The following is an 18,957-nucleotide window of genomic DNA, read 5'->3' as shown; positions in this document are numbered from 1 at the left end:
TGAGGAGGGTCGAAATTAAAATATGTAATTTGTAAAAATAATATACATAAGCAAATATAAATTGACAAGAAGATTGCTTAGAAAATATTAATAAGCTGTTATAATTAAATTACAATAATCCTCGCCTAGTTTTTATTAACTGAAATCTATTCATAATAATTTCATTGTCAATACTTGCAAATATATCTCTTTCAATGTAAGTCACCAAACAATCATTTAGTAGTTCGTCTTCCATTCTATTACAAAGTGAACTTTTAATGATATTCATTGCAGATAAAGCTTTTTCCACTGTGGCTATAGGAACGGGCAAGATTAATGATAATTTGACTAACAAATACACTAAAGGAAAAATAATAAGCTTTATTTTAGCAACTATCTTCTCAGGAAGACCTCCAATTTCACTCACTTCAGAAAATTTCTTATCCATCCGCATATCAAAGACAAAGTTCTTAAGTTGAGATTCAAGTTTAATTAGAACAATTGGAAAATTTTCACATGGATAAAATTTTATGAGTTGAATCAATTTGCCCGTGTCGAATGCAGAAAATGAGTCCTTAGGATCAAGACATGCCATACATAAAAGTAAATTTATATTCACTTCATCAAATCGATTATTAAGTTTTTGAAACTGCATATCAATCACAAAATAAAACAACTCAACATAATAGTGATGAAGATTTGTCATTTCTTTACTTCTATACCTTGATCTCCCTCTAGCCACATGGACATCCTCCATATTTAATACAACTATATTATATTTACCACAAAATTCTAATGCCTCAGGTAAAAAAGAATCTCAACCATTTTCTCTTATCACTTATAAATGACATTTTGAGACTTTAACCAGATTCATAGCATTTACAATATATTGATCCCTCCTCTGTAAAACTTGTGATAACTCATATGTGATTCTCAAAATCTTTTTCATAAGATGCAACACAAAGACAAATTTAAATCGATTCATAATATCTAGCAAATCAATTGCTTCAGCCTTTTGTGAATCATCACTACTATTTTCTCTAATATACTCAATAACATCAATGACAGAAGGAAATAAATGTATCAAGTTAATAAGCATACCGTAATGAGAACTCCAACGAGTATCTCTCGATCTCTTCAATGTCATTTCTTGATTTAGACATTGTCTGATTTTTATTTCACCTTTTGCAATCCCTTCAAACACTTTCTCTTTTTGATTTTCTCAAAGCATATCCCTGCGTTTATAAGAACCTCCAATAACATTGAACAAATGAGTAACAGTATTGAAAAAAGAACTTATACTTGAATGCTTTTTAGCAACAGCAACAGCAACAAGTGTGAGTTGGAGTTGATGAGCAAAATAATAGATATAATAAGCACGAGAATTCTCCTTCAAAATCAAACTTTTAAGGCCATTAAATTCATCTCACATATTACTAGCTCCATCATTGCTTTGTCCCCTTAAACTAGATATACTCAAGCCATAAGTAGAGATCAAAGACTCAATACCTTTTTAAAGAGATATTGCACTTGTATTTTGGACGTGCACAAGACCAATAAATCCTTCAATGACACATCCAAATCCATTGACATATCGTATGACAACTCCCATTTGCTCTTTAACTGATATATCTCCACATTCATCAATTAATATAGAGAATAGATTATCTCCCAAATTTGTAATGATAGCCTTTGTTGTCTCAGTTGCTGTTGCATTAATGATATCTCTTTGAATATCAGGAGATGTGAGTTTGAGATTGTCAGGAGCATTCTTCAACACAACATTATTAATTTCTTCATTACATGAAGCCAAAACTTTTAACAATTTAAAAAAATTTCCTTAATTTAATGAATTTTTAGACTCATCATTCCATCGAAAAGCCAATCCTTACATCAAGAGATAATGAAGATATATAATTGATGCATTTAACCTATAACGATACTTAATTTTTGACTGTTTTTGTTGTTTTGAAAAGAAACTTCAATGTTTTGAGCTTGGTTCATCAAATCTTCACAAGCTAATTGACACTTATTATGATCACTATTATGGTCTCCTAAATGTTCTTTCAATCTTTTTTTTTTTTTCGTTCGCCAATTAGTAAAATCTTCAGAAACAAAAGCATCATGACCTCTTTCACTACGCTCAGTTGCAAAAAAATAATAATATAAACAATATGTAACATCTTTTTCAATATTATATTCCAACCAACTGCCAAATTCATCAATCCAATATGCAATAAATCTCCATTTTTGTGTTCCATCTATCTTTTGAGGAAATTTATAATGGCGTGGTTGACATGAACCTTTAAGTAAGTAAGTTCTACGTACCTAATTTATAACATTAGGTAGATAGCTCATTATATTAGGTCGCAATCCTGGATCAGAAGGAATGTTTTCTATACCGACCTCAACTTCCTCAATAATCACCTGCTTAAGTGTTGTTGGTTGAACAGGTTGATTGATTGATGATGATGATTCTGCAGTATTTGATTTTCTTTTAAAAAATCACTCCATATCTATAAAAATATAAAAAGTCAATATTTATATGAAATTGAGATAACAATATCAATGCAACTATGAAATAAATTTCATCAAATAAAATATATAAAAGATTTATATAGAAAAGAGATAATAATATCAATGAATACAATGAGTAATTTTTATTATTAAACTAAAGGACAATAATATTTTACAATTTTTACATTTTTTTATAGTAAAGATTTCAAGATTGGACATACATTATAATTTATAAATAATTAATGAAATATCTAGCTAAGTTTTATGATTTCTTTGATATATTCATTTTAAATGTATACTATTTTTGTTAATTAAATTTTAATTACAATTTAAAACTTCAAATTCATACTCCATTTAATATTTTCTATAAAACAATAGCAAATAATATTAATACATCTATTTATCTATATATGTCTATTTTTAATTATCAACTCACAACAAAATAATGAATGAAACAATAGATTTTCTAATGCATTATTATCAATTTTTTTAATTGCAGATTGCTTGGAGAAAAGGGAATTATCCAACAAAATTTCATTAGATGGATTTAATTACCTAACTAGAATTGTCAAATAGTAATTAGCTAAGAGCTAGAAAAAAATAATAATAATAATAATAATAATAATCAAATCAATTTTCAGATTTGCCATCTATTATTTTATGGCCTCATTTTTTGATTGGTTATACACAAAAAAAAAATTATATAAAGTAGAAAAAAAATAGATTTTATATAAAAAAAAAGACAAATTAAACTAATAAAAATAAAAATTATGGAGTTAAAGTGAATTTAGGGGTGAATACTTACATAAAGAGCCAGCTAAATGATCTAAGAAATTGAAGAGCTGAAAGAAGGAAGGGATGAGGTGAGGTAAATGAGTGAAATTGCAGGAAAAAAATGGCTTCTCTACTTCGACAGTGCTGTGAAAGTGAGAATGAGAAAGAGATGTAGTTAGTTTAAAAAGATTTTAGATTTAAAAAGTGAAATTACCATTATACCCTCAAAATTTTTCAAAATTTTAGAGGGGCTCAATGCCCCCCTTGGACCTACATTGGCTTCGTCAGTGCATTTACTCATCTATTTAATTTACCTTTTGCTTAGACATGTGGAAAATAAGGGAAGAAAAAAATAATGAGGAATCAACACTTTTTTTTATGTTTGGCAAAGAAAGGAAAATAACTCCGCCTAAATAGTTTGCGCTTAGCCGGTCCCAAACCGGGATAAAGGAGGAGGGTTGCGGTAGGTGACAACCAGCGTAAAAATTTTGTCACATCTTATGATATGGATTCAAATGATATAAACATTGGGGCGTCCTTTACTTACGACGCGCTACATCAAGCCCGAGTGTAGTGAGAAATATGTAAGGATGTAGGGCGTTCACCGAAAGTGACGCACCATACCAACGCTCGGGTGTGGTGTTAAATGAGCAAGAGTTTCCACATCATAGACGGGTGTGGATAAAGAAGTTAGTCCATAGGACAGATAGTAGAATAGAACACCAGATAAGCATAGAGAATAATAAAAGATATTATAGAAGGAGATCAATTTGGAAGGAACATATTAGGAGGACAATCAGGGTTGGTACTTGGAATGTTGGATCACTTACAGAAAAATTAATGGAGCTTGTGGATACCTTGGAAAAGAGAAGGGTGAATATTGCTTGCATTCAGGAGACTAAATGGGTAGGAGAGAAAAGTAAGGAAGTGGGTAATTCAGGGTATAAACTGTGATTTACCGAAAGGAGAGAAATAAGAACGGTGTGGGCATAATCATAGACAAGACATTGAAAGATGCTGTAATAGCTATGAAAAGAGTAGGAGATAGAATTATACTAGTAAAGCTAGTACTAGAATGAGAAACAATAAATGTAGTTAGTACTTATGTCCCATAAATAGGACTAGATTGCCCCCCTGGGTGGGGGCCTTCCACCCACTCAGGCAGTGGGCCTCTGCGACCTACTAGACCCTGACCGCTAACTCCTAAAAACTCAAGCCGCCTGGAATTAAAACCCTTCACTCAACCTCATTTCTTCTGCAGGCTTTATCACCACATTGAATCACTGCTGCCTCATTCCGCCGCTGTGGGATGCGCTTTGATCCCACGCGCTGCGTGTGCAAAAAGATTCACCTCCACGCAGCTCCTACACCACTGCCTCACCATGAGCTCACTCACTCACTTCCTGCAATTGAGGCCAGTGCTCAAGCAGGAGTGCGGGTGACTCAGAAGCCCAAATCGCAGTCAGTAGTCAGAATTCGCAACTGGCAATCAGGCAATCTGGGCAGGGCCGGGCAAGGCCGGCCAAGAGGGCAAGAAGGCCACCAGGGGGGGCTTGAGGGGGAGGTATAGGTAGTGGGTGATATCATATTGTGGTAGGCCACTGCATTTTGTGTTATCGTCGGTGGCGGGTGCGTTGAGGGGCAGGGGTGGGGCAAACCTCAGCAGGCAGGGAAACACCTCACAAAACGTGGACACAAACACAACCAGGGGGGACCATGAGTTGAGTTAAACGGTTCTTCACGCGGTGATAAAAGTGGCTTTTAAACCGCGTGAGGCCATAATATGAGGCTTCGGCCCCAGTGACTCCCGTGTTCTCTTGTTTGTGTTTGACGATGTTGTGTTTCAATCCACTTTTTCTCCCCACTTTGTTTCCTCCCTCCTGACACCACCCACCTCACACCACAAGTTTGCCACGACGACCACCACAAACAACAAAACCAATGGTAAAATACCATGATATTATAACGCTCGCTAACCGCTCGCGCTAAAAAAACGTTATCATAGGGGTAAAAGTCGTCTGTATCAATGATTGAATCTCTCTCTTGTTTGTGTTTGTCGATTTTTGTTTTGTGTTGTACAATCCCCCTCCACCCCCTTACCTCACTCGGTCCTCGTTTTTTGCCCACCGTTCGCGTTCAGGTTGCGGCGAGGGCACTCTAAATAACACAAATGTACGGCGGCCACTAGTGATATTGTCCGCCTAAAAAAGCTCACCTTTTTTTAAAGCAAAGATAGGGGGTTACGAATCTTAACTTATGATGACCCAAATCTCTCCCGTGTTTTGTCGATGTGGGATTTGCCTAGGGTGTTACATAGATAGTGAGAGTAAACAAATATTTTTGGAAGATAAGGATGATCTAATGCAAAGCATACAGAATGAGGAGAATGTTTTCATCGGTGGAGATTTGAATGGACATGTAAGAAATGATAGGCAAGGCTATAAGAATGTTCATGAAGGTTTTGGATTTGGCAATCGAAATGAGGAGGGAAAAAGCATTCTGGATTTTGCTATGGCATACGACCTAATACTAGCAAATACCTACTTTATAAAAAGAGAGTCACATTTAGTGACTTTCAAAAGTGGGCAACATAGAAGCCAAATTGACTTTCTCTTAACCAGGAAGACAAATAGAGCTCTATGCAAGGATTGTAAGGTCATTCCGGGAGAGGTTTTAATAAGTCAACATCGGTTAGTGGTCTTGGATGTCAAGTTTAGGAACAATTCATGTAAGGTTAGAAGAAACAGTATAGCTCGAACAAAGTGGTGGGAGTTCAAAGGAGTAAAGCAAGTGAAGTTTAAAAATGAGCTTATCGAGTCCGAAGCATGGAAGCTGGATATGGAGGCAAATGATATGTGGATACAGATGGAGTCAAAGATTAGAGAAGTAGCTAGAAAAGTACGTGGAGAGTCTAGAGGACATAAACCACCCTCAAAAGAGAGATGGTGGTAGAATGAGGAAGTACAAAAGGCAGTGAAGAGAAAGAGAGAATGGTATAAGAAATTATCTAAGTATGATAATAATGAGGCATATAAATAGTACAATATAGCAAAAAAAGAAGCAAAAAAGGCAGTTAGTCAAGCAAGAGCGCAGGCCTTTAAAAAATTATATGAGAAACTTTGAACTAAAAAAGGGGAAAAAGATATTTATAGATTAGCAAGAAGGAGAGAAAAGAAATGTCAAAATCTCAATCAAATTAGGTGTATTAAGGATAAAGAAGGAAAAGTGTTGGTGAAAGATGAGGACATTAAAGAAAGACAGAGAAATTATTTTGATGATCTCTTTAATAATAGTCAAAATGGTAATAGCGTGAATATAGACTATAGACCAATAGAAAAGAATGTGAATTATACTAGAAGGATTAAATTTTTAGACATAAAGGAAGCACTTAAGAGAATGAAAGTGGGTAAAGCCTGTGGACCCGATGGAATACCAATTGAAGTGTGGAAGTGTTGGGGAGATATGAGAGTGGCATAGTTAACTAAATTATTTAATAAGATTCTAAATTCAAAAAAAATGCATGATAAATGGACGAGGAGTATTTTAGTACCTATTTTTAAAAATAAGGAAGACATACAGAGTTGCTCAAACTATAGGGGAATTAAACTCATGAGCTATAGTATGAAGTTTTGGGAGAGAGTTATGGAACATCGACTACGTCATGATACTTCTATCTCTCCCAATCAATTTGGCTTCATGCCTGCTCGTTCAACTATGGAAGCGATCTTTCTCATCAGAAGCTTGATGGAGAAACATAGAGATGCGAGGAAAGATTTACATATGGTTTTCATTGATTTAGAGAAGGCTTATGATAGTGTTTCAAGAGATATCTTATGGAGAGTGTTAGAACAAAACGGGGTATCTATTAGGTACATACAAGTATTGAAAGACATGTATAAAAGAGCAACTACTATTGTGCGCACAGTGAGAGGGGGTACAAGAGGTTTTTCTATCTCAGTTGGATTACACCAAGGTTCAGCTGTAAGCCCTTACCTTTTTACATTATTTTAGATGAATTAACGAAACATATACAAGAGAGTATCCCTTGGTGCATGATGTTTAGAGAAGTATTCTAAAGTCAAAGGGCTTTAAGTTAAGTAAAACAAAGACAGAATACATGCATTGAAAATTCAGTGAAGGCCGAATTGGCTATAGGGAAGGAGTTAGTTTGGATAGAGTGATACTGTCCCAAAGTAATTACTTTAAATATCTCGGCTCAGTCCTTCAAGTAGATGGGGGATGTGAGGAGGATGTTTGTCATAAGATTAAAGCTGGATGGTTGAAGTGGAGACGCGCCACGGGAGTTTTATGTGATCGCAAGATTCCCAATAAGTTGAAAGAAAAATTTTACCGTACAGTCATACGACCGACCATTTTACATGGTAATGAGTGTTGGCACTGAAGGAGTCGTATGTGTCTAAGATAAGAGTTGCGAAGATGAGAATGTTAAAGTGGATGAGTGGCCATACTAGACTAAATAAAGTCCGTAATGAGAGTATTAGAGAAAAGGTAAGAGTAGTACCAATTGAGGATAAGTTGAGAGAAGGGAGATTGAGGTAGTTTGGTCATGTGAAGTGTAGACATACGGAAACTCCAGTTAGACAAGTAAAGCACATTATGGTAGAGGATAGAAAGAAAAGAAGGGGTAAACCTAAACTGACTTGGAGAAGAGTAGTACAACATGACCTAGATGCATTACACATTTTCGAGAATTTAACCTAAAATCGTTTAGAGTGGAGAAAGAGAATCCATATAATCGACTCCAAATTTTTGGGATAAAGATTTAGTTGAGTTGAGTTGAGTTGAGTAGCAAAGAAGAGAAAATAAAGTGAGGAAGAAAAATAAATTTTATTTTTCTTTTATTATTTTCTCTTTAATTTAAAGAGAAAATAATAAAAAAAATTAAAGAAAAATTACTTTTTATGAGAAAATAATAAAATTATCATTTCTATTTAAGTTTTTTTAAGAATATACAGGATAAAATTGTAAATTCATGATAATTTTTTATTTATTTTTAATTTTTAACTCTTTTCAAATAAATAAAAATAAATTTATCTTAATTTATATTATTTTTTTATTTTTCTTTCATCTAAACAAGAATTAAAGGAAAAATATTTTTATTTTCTTCTATTTTTTTCTTTAAATAATTATCCAAACACAGTGTTAGATGCAATTTCTCTAATCGATTATGTTTAGATATTAAATATAATGTTCAGGTTAAATTTTATAGATTGAGATCAAAAACTAATGATTGTTATGATTCTGAAATTTTACATCGTTCAATAATTATAATAATAATAATAATAATAATAATAATATAGAGTTTATTAAAAAAAAAAAAAAAGGAGAGCCAGTACAAGTGGGTCAATAAGGGTACCTAAACACCCATATTCTGTTTTATGTACGGATGGCTTTAACCGGGGGAATGTTGGCCCATTGTAATTCTAGCGATTATTGTGTTCTGCGTGTACAGTGGTAACAATAAAGAGCCATCAAATCTACTAATCTAGATTTATCTATCCACCAAATTTTGTGCCACCGTTACCATTTTAAAAAAAGTTTGTTATTTTTTTATTAATACATATTAATACTCACTTGTATGGATGGAAAGGCTATAGGGTTTTTTTTTTTTTTTTTATTGCAAAGCTTTTGCCTCATAAGGCCCATAAGGCAAATATACACAAGACAAAAGTTAAAATTTCAAATGCTTTGCCGATGTCCGATAGTAAAACTTGAGTTCCTTGCAATTAACGCATTGAAATCTTGTTACTGTTTTATATTAACAGATGAACTTTATTATGCAAATACAAGTTCTCAGAGTACTATCTATATACCTCAGGCACTTTGCTAGCCAAATGCTGGCGAGGACAAATTATTGACACGCTCACAGACACAAAACACACAATTTGAAGTGAAAACAATTGCCTAAATATCTATGGGAAATATCCCGCCATACTCTCTTCAGACTATCTAGCAAATATTTAGAAACCAAGCCGTTCTAGAAGGAAGTTGCCATTCCCCGGCAAAAATATGCCTAAAACAAGGAGAGCAGTAAGGAGTACCCACATCCATGTTTCCATCCTTCTCTTACCACGGTTACGAAGTGGCGGAGGCATGGATTTTGACTTGGTCTGCTTTGTGAAAGGCAATGGCTTTTGAGACCTCTTTGTCACTGTCTTGGGCTTCTCACTTGTTTCAGACTCCTTGGTTTCAATTGGAGGTTCAAAACCTTGAGAAAAGTCTCCCTCATTGACAGCATTCACTTCTTCTGCTAATGCCTTCCTTTTCTCCTTCTTTATTGCCCTTTTCTCCCTTTCCTGGATAAAGAATAACCCATAATGTTGAAGAATAACCCTTTACAGTAAAGAGAAAGCAAATAAAAAAGACAAAACAACTAAATGGTAATTGTTATGTGCACTAAAATGCCAATAATGGAATATTTGGCAGTAGCAGTTTTACCTTCTCTTTCTGCTCAGCTTCTTTTAGTGCTCTTAGTGCAGCTCTGGCTTGGGCCTTATCAGCATTTCGTTTCTTCCTCTCCATTGCCTCTTTCGCTTTGGCCTTTTCCTCCAATCGCCGCTGTTCCTTCAACATGGCTGCTTCCTCTTCTTTTCTCAATTCCTCAGCCTTCCTGGCCAACTCTTCTTCCTCCTTTGTTTGCTTATCCTCCTTTTGCTCCGTCTCGTCAATCTCATTCCTGCCAGACACAGTTGCCAAGCCATTTCCCGAAGGAACATGTTTTGTAGCCTTTCTAGATTTAGCTGTTGGATTATTTTGGTCCCCAACCTTGGCTGTGGATTTATCATCTGTCTTTTCTGTCACCACAGGCACAATTGTTTTTTCTCCTTCAAGAGTGGAAATGGAAGGTACGATGTTGTCCTTGGCTATTCTTTCACTAGCAGCATTGGGAATTACAGGTGGCTCCTCATCAGGGCCAAGTGAACGACCATCTAATGTCTGCAGTCTCTTCAGTGTACTCTTCATGTTGCATCTAGTGTACTCTCTCCGGAATTCATCAATATTGTTCCATAAATCCATAACCATCTCCACCTAAATCAGCAATTCGAAAGACTTTAAAATCAGTGGTGAATAGCCAATTGTTATTAACAAAAAATATCCATCAGCTTACCTGGTTAACACAATGATTTTGAAGTTCCTCTTTATCTCCCTTGGACGCTAAATCATAAGCTACCTTTGAATCATCCCTGTACTTCCAAAAGTATTTGTTCTGAAAATTCAACAAAAAATAATAGTGTTAATCAATTTGTTTCATATTATTTGAATTATTGTTCTTCAAGTACTAACTTTTATAAGTTTTCAGAAGCAGAAGGCCACAAAACTAAACTGACAAACAACTAAATATAGTTTGTCCAGCCTATTAATAAACCCGTAACTGATTGATAAATCAAAGTAGAGGAACTTTACATTAAATAAGAAACCCAGATCCTCTAGATTTACATTTTATTAAATCTAAAACAATATCTACATTAAGGTATCTATGAAAAGTTGGTGGAGTGGACGCTCATATTCATAATCCTCACATGTAATCAGCTATGTTGTTTACTAGAAAGATTTTTCCTTTTTTTTTTTTTAAAAAAAAATCCACAGTAGCTGAACTAAATTGAACAAATCTTATTGATTTATTAAAGATTACAGCAGAATATTCAAGGTGCTTATTATAGTGATCAAATCTTTATGAGTTCTTCCTCTTCAAATGTAGAGCCAGACCTAAAATTGGAAAGAAATATTGATGAAAAACATCATGGTGAAAGGAAGATTTACACAAAGTTTTAGTACTATGGGCCCCTCACCTCTATAAAGCTCCCTCATGCTTCCCATGTTATTAAAAATTTGGCATATAGCTTAATGTAGTAATGAAGAATTCACATATTGAAAATCATGTGCAAATATAGAAACAACATACCTTGTCATATAATCTCTTCCTCAAACTCTGTAGATGTGCATATGCTTCCTGCCGTGTGTCATCCGCAGCTCTAAACCGAGTTGTCAATTCATTAAGAGCAGCATTTTCTTCTTGACATGTCTTCTTGGCATTTCTGGTAGCTGCTTCAGCTTTGAGAACATTTTCTCTCAATTGGTCTGCTTCTTTCCTCAAAAGCTGCACCATACCAATCAAAATAATCAATTCAACTCAACACCTCAACTGTACATTACACAAGGAAAATAGCTGTTCTCTAATATAGATAATAAGATGCAAAATAGAGAAAATGCAAAGAAATGAAGGGGTAAGGGTTTGCTATCTATCTTTTTTATCTTCGAATCAAGAGATAAATGCATAAAATATGTTAGATAATCCATATATCTCCTGCCATCTTGACTATTTACTACTTGGAAATTCATTGATATGTTGATGCAAGTTCTAATATGTGAGCAACCAGAAAATAATACCTTCAAGCGTTCTTCAACTTGGTCTTTCTGATCTATAGCCTCCAGAACATCCTCCTGGTTACCTAAACTAGAAGAAAGCTGTTCACGAATTTGCTTCAACTGCTTGATTTCACGGATATAATTCTTTTCTTCCTTTAAGGGCAGGGTTTCATGCTGTATCATACGTTCCATATTACGTATCTGCTTGCAAGCCACAGATTGAATCACCATGAGTAAAAGACTGATGATTCACAGTTCCAAAGCATTTAAAATGAACAGACAATGGAATAATCTGTTAAACTAATTTTATATATATAGAGAAAGAGGGTGAACCTTGCCATCAATATCCTCAACAGAAAAGGCACTCTTCACTCTGTTAATCAGAGATAGAACAGCGTCTATTTCCTTGCGTTTGGCCTTAAGCAAGTCGCGAGCTGGTACCTCTTCTGATATGGCAGCATCAACACGAGCACCATACTCATTACAATTGGCCTATTCATGGAACCATTTCAGCAATCAGATATGACAAGAAACAAAAATAAAATTTCCAGAAATGCGATAAGAGTATTTTGCAAAGGTTCCTTACCCTTTTCCTTCGCATTTCAGCTCGAATAACATCCCGACTTTTAGTCTTCTCATCAACTTGAAACTGAGCATGTTTGATCTGTTCTTTTAGATTTTCATAATCATCATATCTCGGAATTCTGATCATGTAGTAGAATGGCTTTTTCCCCACCTCCACCGCTGCATTTTGTCCCTTGGAAGCATCAACTGAGGAGCTTTCTGGGGAAGATGTTGAGGCTTCTTCCCTGTTGAACCCACCAGTGACCTCCATTTCTTGAGATGTTTTTTCATCACCATCAATGGTAACCAATTGGTCTCCACTTTTTTCAGCATCCTGAATGCAATTTATGGTTCTTTCACTAGTAATAACAGAGCCATTCAGACCCTCACATTCAGATACACGGCCATCATTGTTAGTGGCAAATTCTCTGGAACCTGTTGGTGTATTTTCAACTTTTGACCCAGCTTTCACACCAACTGAATTCTCAACTGAATCATGGATACTGGCCTCTCTATCTGGATAGTCGTCCGAAACAGAGTAGCTGCCAACACATTGAGAAGCCCCCTCTGAAACTTCAGGTTCTTTGTCCAACTCATTACTTGAGAAAACAGATGCTTTTTCTCCAGATTCAATAGCTGTGGAACCAGTCTCAATTTCTGGTTCTTCATCATTAACCAGGCAACTTGGCTTTGCACAAGTTGCAAGAGGGCTGCTATCCGGCTCAATCACTATTCCTCTGTCACCAATAGAATGAGAACCAACACTTTCAATGCTATTAACATCCATCTTTTCCACCAAAGTCTCTGTTCTCATATCATCATTAACTTCCGTATCATCCACAGCAACAGGACAATAATCCACAATTTTAACAACTGGTTCCCACACTGTTTCACTGGCAGGAGCAAGAGGAATGCTTTCATAACTTTCAACTGCCACATTGTCATGAACAACAGTTTTGACAACTTCAGAAGGCTTATTTTCTTCAGGTGTGGTTTGACTGGCATAAGCAAAGTCCTTAGCAATGGTATGTGAAACACTTTCTTCAGCGTGATCAGCAGGCAAAGATTCTCCTTTATCATATGTAATATGCCCATTAACAGCTTCTGATTCTAAATGTACAACGGGCTCAGTAAAGTTATTTGCTGGATATCCAATTATCTCATTATTACTTGTAGCTGGATAGCTCTTGCCAGTTTCAGCATCAAGAGAAGTTGGTGTTTCATTCCTACCAATTTCGGCATTAGAAGGAATCAAGGTCTCAACCTCCTTAGAAGAGCTGTTTTGCTCAGATCTGTTTTGACGGCAAGGACTTGTTTCCATATTCTGCTCCGACTCTACCTCAGATGCCTTTTGGGGAACTTCCACTGGAAGGTTGTTGGAAAATCCGATAGGTTCCTTCCCCTGATCCATGTCCAAATCACCATCATTTTGAAAGCCTTCAGTAATTGCGATTGAAGAATCTTGGTTTTCCTTTATAACTGTAACCAAATTCAAATCTCTTACGCTTTCAACAACTTCATCATTGCTAGACTGATTTGGTTCTGATTCAGCAACATCTGCGCTGCTTGTAACCTCATCAATGCTAGACTGATTTGGTTCTGATTCAGCAACATCTGCGCTGCTTGTAACCTCATCATTACTGGATTGATTTGGCTCTAATTCAGTAACATCCACATTTCTTGTGACCTCAATATTACCAGAATGATTGAGCTCTAATTCAGCACTGCTTGTGAGCTCAAGCACACCAGATTGGTTGGGCTCTGATTCAGCAGTATCTGCACCGATTGTGACATCGACATTAACAGAATAATTTGGCTTTAATTCTGCAACATCTGTACTACTTGTGACTTGAGATTCCTGAGCTACAATTGACTCCGTACTGTTTTCTTCCCCAGCCCTTGCATCACCAACTTTAAACTGCAACAATTCAGGTTCAAATTCAACAGCCTCTGAAATATCCTGGGTCCCTTTCACACCTCCAGGTGAATCCAGTCTAAGATGCTCCTCTTCAAATTCCCTTTGATCAACCAGGGCCTCAGGTCCAACAATACGCGTCGTCCCTTTTGGAACTTCAACAGCACCATCCTCTCCTTTCCCATCATTAGAGGTGACCTCATTATTAATAATAGAGCCAGCATCCGCCTCTATTGCAGAACCTTTGGCATCCCCAGTTGCATGATCAACATCAGATTCCGTGACCTCATCCTCAACGTCGTTATCACGAGAACCGATATTGTAAACCAGTTCAGACTTGCCATTGAGATCGGCGGAGTCAGCGGCTTCGTCAGGAACGCTGTCGTTTCCAGCTACGAAAACGCAGGAAGCATCGGGATGATCCTCCCCATTCCCCTTGACGTTCTCATTGGCATCCTTAACACCATTGCAATCTGCAGCAGCAGCAGCAGGTGTCGGCAAGTCGTCATAGCTACTCATATCCAACCCACCTTTGTCCTCCATTTCACTGATTGGAACATTCACGATCACACGCGCCGTCATTGCACCGTTATATTAAACTCTTAACTCTCTCAGCTACAGGATCACACACCGACACAAAATTTAAAAACGCGACTAACGTATAATATGTGTAATTGAGATCAACAGACATTACTCAATGAACCAAACAAGCAACATAAAATACAAGCAGGAAATCTAGATCACTGACCTGATGTCTGGAGATCAGAAGGCCGCGAATGCGAGTACTGGAAGCACCAGATCGAAAGAGGGATCAGCCAATGCGGTGAATTTTGGGAGGTTTTTTGGAGGATTGGGAAGTAGAGAATTATGATGAGCTTAGCAAATGAAGGGGAGAAGAGCTTTTTAATAGAAGGAAAAAAAATCCTAATGGAAGAGAAAGGTATGCAGGGTATGTGGCTCTTCTGTTTGAACTTGAAAACAAATTGTTATTTGTTTTTGGACGCTAATTTAAGGGTGAATCAATCGCTATCCACGTCACTGATTTCAATCAAAAAGTAAACTTTGTTTAGTTTAGCAATATACGTTTTATTATATTTCTGCTATATGACTTAATCAATTGAATTGAAATTGATATTTAATTCGTAATATAATTCTACTCCCCATGTATCAATGCTGTATATACCTATCCAAACACTAATAAGGCAAGCGAGAATGATGGGATCTTACCATTTACATATTATATTTTAATTAATTATTTTATCTTATAAAAGATATATTATTTTAATAAGATTATTTATTATTATCAATATTTTTAAATTATTTTTTTGTATTTTAAAATTATAAATAGTAAATATATGAATAAAGGTTATACTTAACATAGCTTGTTATCGTGTACATATTCCAATAACACAAAAGTTGATACTCATAACATATGCTTTGCAAAACACTGGAAAGATTTTTACCAAAAAGTAATAAAATAAGATGATGTTAATTTTGTTTCAAGGAAAGAGAAAAAGTTTATTTGAATTAAAAAAAAAAAAAAAAGTGTACAAAAAGTGAAAATAGGGGAAGAGTTTCCAGCAAGGGAGTGACGAGGGAGGGTGTGGTGGGAGGGCATGATTAGAGGAAGCACGAGGCAAATCCAACCAAAAAGTGGGGTCCCATGGTCCAAAACTAAAATGCACAAACGCGTGAGGCCGCCCTTTCAATATATATTTTCTTTTCTTTTAAGGGCGTCCGCCCAAAAGTGTTTCGGGAAGGACGTTCACTTTTGTAATTTACTGTCTAGGTCTCCAAAACTGAAACGCCATAGCCTCGTGAGATACTCTCGTCTCTTCTTGCCTCTTGGCTCTTTTTTTTTCCCCTTTTTTTTCTAATTTTTTTATCATTTTATTTTATTTTAATTAAACTCAAAATATCATGATTTTCAATGCGATTTTATTGACATTAAACCCAATAATATTTTTTTAAATGGATCAGTTATATTAAAAATTTACCAAAAAATTCAGAATTAGATAAAAATGAGTGATTTCAATTTCAATTAAATATAGTTATGATTCGAATAGTAAAAATAGAAGAAAATAATTTAGTAAAAAATGTTTAATTATATTGAAATTAAATTTTCTTTACTTAAATAATTTTTTTAGATATGCTTTAATTGTGTTATGATTATAATTCTATTTTTATAATAATTTTATCATTTTTTATTATCATGTTAAATTATTATTCTCAAGTTTTATTTCCTTTATTATCAACAAATTTTTGCTTTAAATGTTAATAAAAAGTTCCTTAGTTATGTTATATTTATAATGAATCAAAGCGATTTTCTTAATTACTTTTACTAATTTCCCTCAAATAATGCCTTAATTATATTGTGATTATGATTAGTGAAATATTTTTTCATTACACATCAAGTTTTTATTTAAATTTTTAATTTAAAATTTTTCAACATAAATCAAACTGAAAGCAGTCATGCAATTTATATTAAAGGGAGAAGAACTATGATGGTCCTTTTGAGAAAAAAAATTAATGTACAAATGGTTTAAGTCGTAATTATTTTGAATTGAAAGAATAACAAATATTATATACATATAATTTTCTCAAAACATGTTTAGTAAACCTAATTAAATAGGTAATATAATTGTAATTATATTATATATTGCACATTTGATTATTTTATTTAATTAAAAAAAATTAATAATATGATCAAATAATATGATTATCATTACATATAAAAACTGTTATAATCTTAATTATTTGCTTTTTATTTTTTTATTTTTTTATTATCAACATTAGCATCACCAGTCATTTTCATTACTATCATTACCATTCGGCCACCATCGCTACCACAACTACTATTACCCCGCCATTTTCATCGCTATTAGGTTATGTTTGGTAGAGTATAATGTAATGTAATGTAATTAATTATATAATGTAATCAAAGTTGTAGTGTAATATAATATAATTATTATTGCTTTTTTATATTTAGTTACAAAATAAAAATATAAGTGATATAATATAATGATAATTTTAATTTTAATATTTAATTTATTTACAATGATAATAATAAGTGGTAATGGTTGTAATTATTAGTAGTTGAGTGGCAATTATGGCTAAGTGATGGTGATGGTAGTGACAATGATAATTAGGCAGTGATGGTGATGGTGGTGATAAAGATAATAATCGTGGTGACAATGCTAGGTAGTGGTGGTCGTAGTAATATTAATAATAAATTAAAAAAATAAAAATAAGTAATCATAATTGTATTTATTTTTATACGTAATTATCATTTGTTACTTTTAATATAATTACTTGCGATATGTAATTGACATTTCATTATATTGATTTTTTTTTATCAAACAACGTAATTAAATATGTAATATAATTACAATTACATTATAACTTTAATTATGTCATATCAAACATGACCTTACTACTATTTAAGCACCATATCACCTTGTTATCAGTATCACTATCAATCTGTCATCATTGTTGTTGCTACCACTAACTAACTGACCACCTCTACGATTATCACCACTACTTAAATATAAACAATTAATGCAAATATATGAAAAGTAATAAGATGTTTATGTATACATCACATTACTTTTTTTTTTTATGTCGAGATTATATCCTTAATTAACAATAAATTATACGAAAAACAATAAAGTTTCATTTCAAAATTATACGTTCTCAATTCTATGTGTTAATGTAGATATATGACTACCCTAAATCGTGGCATAAATCATGCATATCTTAAAACGTAGACTTAGATCCCCTGGACACGTATTATTATTATTATTAACCAAATAAAATTCGGTTGGTAAAAAAGCTTGAATCATTATCTCCAAAGTCTGCCATTGCCAAACATTGCACAAGGTTTTTCAGCCGTGTGGCCTCTGACGTGGGTCCTCCATTAATCTCACTTTTGATTATCGACGATGATATAGAAATGACTTAATATTAAATTGACTCTTTATTCTTTTATTTTAAATGAAAATATTCAAAAAGATAACCAAAAAAAAAATTGATGTTACAAAATCCAACTTAATTAGTCTAATTAGTAAAAATAAAGAAGATCCTAATTGTAAGTAAAAAAAAGAAATACACTATAAAACAGAAAATATACAGAATAATCATATGTATTTATTATTTTTAAAAATTTATTGATATGGATAAGGATGTACCATTGATTGTGGTTTTGATGAAACCGTATATCTGAATGTTTTGAATTGGAGACGTGTCTATGGTACTGTGAATGCGCCTAATTTCGTAAGGGACAAAGGTAGGCTACCTGTCTATTGCCAAGAGAGAGGGAAAAAAAATACCAATAATAATAAAAAAAAGAAAAACGCGCCAAAAGAGTGGCCATCGATAATCAGAGAATTCACATGAAGCTTCCGGATCTGGAGAAGAAGAGGATGGGAAAACTTGGGATTCTGGCAATGTTTTTCTTTGGAAGATAGCGATATGTATATATAATCTCATCACACAAATTCTCTAATAGGACCAGTAATTCATGGGCTACTCACTTCAAATAGTTTAATAACACGTATTTATTAGAGGTATCCGAGTGGGTTATCTTTAGAATGCAGCACAAGCAACATATATCATATGCTCGTTTTGCTTTCCCACATGAAATTTGGAATCAAACCCTGTCTTCACCATGTGCAAATTTCCTAATTTAAATCTTATATTCAACTGTGCTCTGTGCTGTACAATTCACATTTTTATGGACAGCATTATATTATAATTTTAATTTTTTAACATGGTGAAAAATACAGCACCACCCTTTTGATCCTCAGTTTCCTTAAATTGGA

General features: G+C 34.1%; 1 protein-coding gene across 2 annotated transcripts; it reads right to left on the bottom strand.

Moving 5' to 3' along the window:
* Positions 1-9,017: 9,017 nt before the first annotated feature.
* LOC110639671 (uncharacterized) lies at positions 9,018-15,123 on the bottom strand. 2 transcript variants are annotated; one of them, XM_021790710.2, is made up of 8 exons: positions 14,886-15,123; positions 12,245-14,752; positions 11,992-12,150; positions 11,680-11,859; positions 11,195-11,389; positions 10,400-10,498; positions 9,730-10,320; positions 9,018-9,587 (listed from the first exon to the last, which is right to left on the bottom strand). In XM_021790710.2, the coding sequence occupies exons 2-8, from the start codon at positions 14,717-14,719 to the stop codon at positions 9,252-9,254; spliced, it is 4,035 nt and encodes a 1,344-aa protein (XP_021646402.2). In that variant the 5' UTR covers positions 14,720-14,752; positions 14,886-15,123; the 3' UTR covers positions 9,018-9,251. The 2 variants fall into 2 exon arrangements, with proteins under 2 accessions (XP_021646402.2, XP_021646403.2); XM_021790711.2 differs by having other exon boundaries at positions 12,245-14,684.
* Positions 15,124-18,957: the final 3,834 nt, after the last annotated feature.

This window comes from Hevea brasiliensis, chromosome 12 (genome assembly GCF_030052815.1).
Source record: "Hevea brasiliensis isolate MT/VB/25A 57/8 chromosome 12, ASM3005281v1, whole genome shotgun sequence".
NCBI lineage: Eukaryota > Viridiplantae > Streptophyta > Magnoliopsida > Malpighiales > Euphorbiaceae > Hevea > Hevea brasiliensis.
This window is presented reverse-complemented; position numbering and strand designations above follow the sequence as displayed.